Source organism: Micropterus dolomieu, linkage group LG21 (assembly GCF_021292245.1).
Source record: "Micropterus dolomieu isolate WLL.071019.BEF.003 ecotype Adirondacks linkage group LG21, ASM2129224v1, whole genome shotgun sequence".
Lineage (NCBI taxonomy): Eukaryota > Metazoa > Chordata > Actinopteri > Centrarchiformes > Centrarchidae > Micropterus > Micropterus dolomieu.
The window spans coordinates 34589637-34594823 of record NC_060170.1 but is presented as its reverse complement, the minus strand read 5'-3'; the positions used below and the strand labels follow the sequence as shown (position 1 = coordinate 34594823).

General features: G+C 46.3%; 1 protein-coding gene across 1 annotated transcript in view; it reads right to left on the bottom strand.

Annotated features, from left to right (window-relative positions):
- Positions 1-3429: 3429 nt before the first annotated feature.
- The window catches only part of LOC123960356 (scavenger receptor cysteine-rich type 1 protein M130-like), a 549618-nt gene continuing 547860 nt past the window's right edge, over positions 3430-5187 (bottom strand). Inside the window, exon 14 of the mRNA XM_046035038.1 lies at positions 3430-3527. Coding sequence (XP_045890994.1) covers positions 3430-3527 — 98 coding nt within the window. The remainder of the gene's footprint in view (positions 3528-5187) is intronic.

The following is a 5187-nucleotide window of genomic DNA, read 5'->3' as shown; positions in this document are numbered from 1 at the left end:
GCTTCCCCTTGGACATATTATCCATAAACATGGCATTTCTTTTCATATTTATGCTGATGACACACAAATATACTTGCCCGTCAGATCCACAGACCCTGGAATGCTGAGTTCACTTAACAACTGCCTTTGTGAAGTTAAAAAATGGATGTCAAATAATTTCCTCCAGCTGAACTCAGACAAAACAGAAATCCTGGTCATCGGGTCCCAGCAGATGGCAAATCAAATACTGCCATCTGCTGGTTCCCTAGTAAATCACATTAAGCCTGTGGCAAAGAACCTTGGTGTTTGGTTTGATAGTAATTTAAATTTCGAGCAGCACACCACAAAGCTTGTTCAATCATGTTTTTATCAACTTAGTAATATAGCTAAAATTCGATCTATGTTAACTTTTAAGGACACCGAGACCATTTTACACGCCTTCATCTCATCACGCCTGGATTATTGCAACAGCCTTTTCACCTGTTTAACCCAAAAATCTATTGATCGACTCCAGACTGTTCAGAACTCAGCTGCCAGGCTTTTAACCAGAACAAAGAAATATGACCACATTACTCCTATTTTAGCTTCATTACACTGACTCCCAGTATGTTTTAGAATTGACTTTAAAATTCTATTGATCACTTTTAAAGCTCTTCATGGCCTCTCGCCTTGTTATATTTCTGACCTTTTAGTCCCATACGCACCAGCACGTACCTTGAGATCCTCGGGCAGAGGTCCGTTGTCTGTTCCAGAGTCTCGACTGAAAACTAAAGGGGACAGAGCGTTTGCTGTCAGGGCCCCGAGGCTCTGGAACAGCCTGCCCGAGGAAATCAGGTCGGCTGAGTCAGTGAACTCTTTTAAGTCCCTTCTTAAAACATACTTTTATAGGAGAGCTTTTCCCGATCTTATTTGACTTTATTTTATCCCTTTTATTTTATTTTACTAATTTTATATTAAATTTTCATGCTCTTATCTTTTTTTTGTAATATTCTTTACACTTGTTAAAGCACTTTGTAACTTGTTTTTGAAAAGTGCTCTACAAATAAGGATTATTATAAAGCAAGGTCTCTGGTTTCTCGCCATTTTCTTTCAGCGGCTGAGATCAGCGCGCAGCCTACGGTTGGTATCAGTTAGCCACGTGTGGGACTGGTTCGGGCGAGCAGGCTTGGTGGATAGAGGACACAGACTATTCAGGCATGAGCTCAGTTTAGAGCACAGAGAACTTGCAGCATCATTGACCTCGAGTGAGGAAAATGTGTTGAGGGGAGGCAGAGCATAAGCTACCACTGAGGCAAAGTGAGCGGGAGACGGAGGTTGCCTTGGTCTGAGACATACGGTGCTGGAACAGTGAACTGAATGAAATAGTGGTCAGACATGTGTAGAGGTGTGACTCTTAGGCATAAGGTGGCATAGTTTCCGACAAGAACAAGCTCAAGAACCTTGCCAGCTTTGTGTCGAGAGGCTGAAAACCCGTGTTAGTTCGAAGGACTGAATCAGAGACTGCTGAGTTTGATTTGTCTAGGTGAATGTTCATGTCATCGAGGACAAGTAACGGATAGCCATGCTCTTTAAGTGAGTAGGTGTGCTACTCTTGTACATTACATTTACATTTATTCATTTAGCTGATGCTTTTAGCTGATACATGTCAGAGGTCGCACAACTCTGGAGCAACTAGGGGTAAAGTGTCTTGCTCAGGGACACATTGGTAGATGGGTCACAGTGGGGAGTTGCACACCAAAGGCAGGCATCTTATCCATCACCACCCCTTAGATGTAGGTGGACTCGCACAGGTACACTCTTTACCCGAGTAGGACTTCTCTTGAGGAGCAGGCACTTATGCTGACACTTCAGTGATAGGTTTTATTAAAGTAGTATGAGACCAATTGCATACAGGTGCATTAGGACTGATTGTGCCCAGCTGATATCGCCCTCCGAACTAACAAGACATAAGGGTAGAAACCTGGAGCTGAGAGCCACAGACAGGAAGTTTGAAAAGACTGACACACGGTTTTTCTCTTTTCATGGTGAGAGTAATAAAAATAGAGATTCTAATGTAATCTAATAATTCCAGCCATATTGTTTAAAGGGAACATCAGTATAAAAGTGTAAAATCCTGGACTGAGCTGATGGTGGGTTGTGTGGCAGCTGAGATGAGCTCTTTGGAGGTCCTACTCTGCTCCCTGAGCTCCTTCCTCTTCAGTCGACCCTCCTTCAGCTGCAGAAACACCCTTGTTATAATAATCCAGCTGAATGTCCTCCTGCCTGCCCAGCTTCTGCCCCCTGCAGGCCTGGAGAGACATGACAGCACACATGTGAGTTAGTGCATCACTCCTCCTCTTCTTCAGTAAACCCAGACCGAGTGCTTCATCTCAGTCCTCTGAACAACAGACACAGTCAGTACCTTACAGTAGAAACAAAGGGCAGCAGTCACCAACAGCAACACCAACAGCACAGTCAGCGGCAGGACGACCTCTTTGATGAAATGAACTGTTGGATCTGATCAAACACAAGGACAGTCATCACATCAAATCACACACCATCATGAGTCCATCAACTCCCATTAAACACAAACTGTAGTGACCTGAAATCTCCCAAAACCACATGGAGCTGTGGGATTCTGATAGATATCTGAATGCAGAATCTGGAGGCAGGGGACCAGAACAACTTAGGCCAAAGGTCGAGGATCAACTTTGTGAATGAATCATCAGACCTGAGGCCGTATGTATTGGACACTCAGGGAAAGAGCTGATCAACACCTGGTGGTGAGTTGGATCAGAAGGCTGCCAGACAGACCAGGTAAACCCAAGCATTTAGTGAGGATGGATAGGGTGGCCCCTGTGCGTAGGATCTCCCGCATCCCGGGGGAGGGTGGGGGCATGGAATCCGTCCCTGTTCAAAGCCTCCATTGTAGAGATTGCTGGCAGGAGCTGTGGCCAGAAGCTGATCATTGGTGCCTGATCAGTTTCTGGCCAGAACTGCTGACTCTGGAAAGAGCACTTTGAGCGGCCATCCAGTCTACATGTGTTTGTTGACCTCGAGAAGGTTTACAACTGTGTCCCCCTTGGAAATGTGTGGGGGTACTGTGGGTGTATGGGGTATTGTGGCCATTGCTACGAGCAATCCGGTCCTTGCCTAAGAGCTGTATCCACATTCTTGGAACACGTTTTCAGTGGGTGGTGGACTCTGATCCTGTTTGTGATATTCAGATAGACCATAGTAAGTAATGTTACTGTACTGAGTGGGTACATTACTCATTTAGCTTGTCCTGCTCCTTTATGTAGCAATTTTGTATACTACGTGGGTCATGTAACTTTCAGTGACTGAGATTGGCAATGAAGCTGTGTACCTGAGTATAAGTAAAATGACCTGTGATTATCTTTGATCTAGCTGGCTGCCTTGCATCACTTTTTAGTATAAACACACGCTTCACATTTCCTTTGTACTGTTACATCATTTCTTGCAGGCTAAAGCTTCCAGAAACAAGCCCACCTCTCTACACTTTAGGACGTCATTGTCCTGGAGGACTTTACAGTTCAGTCCAATGGAAACTGAGACAGAGGAGAGGACACACTGGAGACATTACTGTCATACATGACGTCACTGATGATGTATCTGATGGGCTCACCTGAGCAGGTGAGATCAAGGATGGAGGAAGAGGAAGCTGATGTTGCACACTCCCTCAGAGCAGATCCAGACTGAACACAGTCAGAGCTGATCCGCCATACAGGTCTGTCTAAGGACTCGTTTCTCTGTCCTACAGAAACAGCAGAGCCACAGCCCAGCTCTCTACAGACAACAGCTGCTTCCTTCAGGGTCCAGACAGAGTCAGAGTAAGTCACTGGTCTCCAGTCTCCCTGATGTTTCACCTCCAGTGTTCCTGCACAGCGACTGGCTCCTCCCACCAACGTGACAGATCCTGAACAGAAACAAGAGAGTCATCTGTAAAACAATAAAGTGAGTTTCATCAGAACAGAAATGAACCAAATCAAAACTGCAGCTCCTCTTCTACCTGAGCAGGTGAGATCAAGGATGGAGGAAGAGGAAGCTGATTTTACACACTCCCTCAAAGCAGATCCAGACTGGACACAGCCAGACCTGATCGACCACACCTGTCTGACTGAGGACTCCTTTTTCTCTCCTACAGAAACAGCAGAGCCACAGTCCAGATCTCTACAGACAACAGCTGCTTCCTTCAAGGTCATCAGAAAGTATCTCACTCGTCTCCAGTCACCATGATGTTTCACCTCCAGTGTTCCTGCACAGCGACTGGCTCCTCCCACCAACCTGACAGGCTCTGAACAGAAACAAGAGAGTCATCTGTAAAACAATAAAGTGAGTTTCATCAGAACAGAAAGGAACCAAATCAAAGCTGCAGCTCCTCTTCTACCTGAGCAGGTGAGATCCAGGATGGAGGAAGAGGAAGTTGATGTTACACACTCCCTCAAAGCAGATCTAGACTGGACACAGCCAGACCTGATCGACCACACAGGTCTGTGTGAGGACTCCATTCTCTGTCCTACAGAAACAGCAGAGCCACAGTCCAGATCTCTACAGGCAACATCTGCTGTCTCCAGGATCCAGACAAAGAAACTCACTGGTCTCCAGTCACCATGATGTTTCACCTCCAGTGTTCCTGCACAGCGACTGGCTCCTCCCACCAACCTGACAGGCTCTGAACAGAAACGAGAGTCATCAGTAAAACAATAAAGTGAGTTTCATCAGAACAGAAAGGAACCAAATCAAAGCTGCAGCTCCTCTTCTACCTGAGCAGGTGAGTCCAACAGCTTTTCCAGGTGAGCAGGTGTTTCTAGCTGAGCCTGAGCTTCTACAGTCCAGGAGAGCAGACTCATGGCCTCCACACTGGAACTCTTTGGTCCACATCGGAGCCTCCACTTCTCCATAGAGCGCCCCCTGGAGGCCTGAAGGAGCCCCACAGCCGAGCTCCCTACAGACCACCTCTGCATCCTGCTGGTCAAAGTCAGCTTCACACACTGAGGACCACCGCTGGTTAGACTGGTTAGACTGGTTAGACTTCACCTCCAGTCTGCCTGAGCACAGACTAGTCCCGTCCAGCAGCCTGACAGAGTCTGGAGAGATAATAGAAGATGAAATAGAGATAAAGACACCAGACACAAAAGAAAAACATGTCCTGAAACAACAATTGAGTGATTCAAAGTGGACTCAGCACAACTCCAACATCAGTTCATC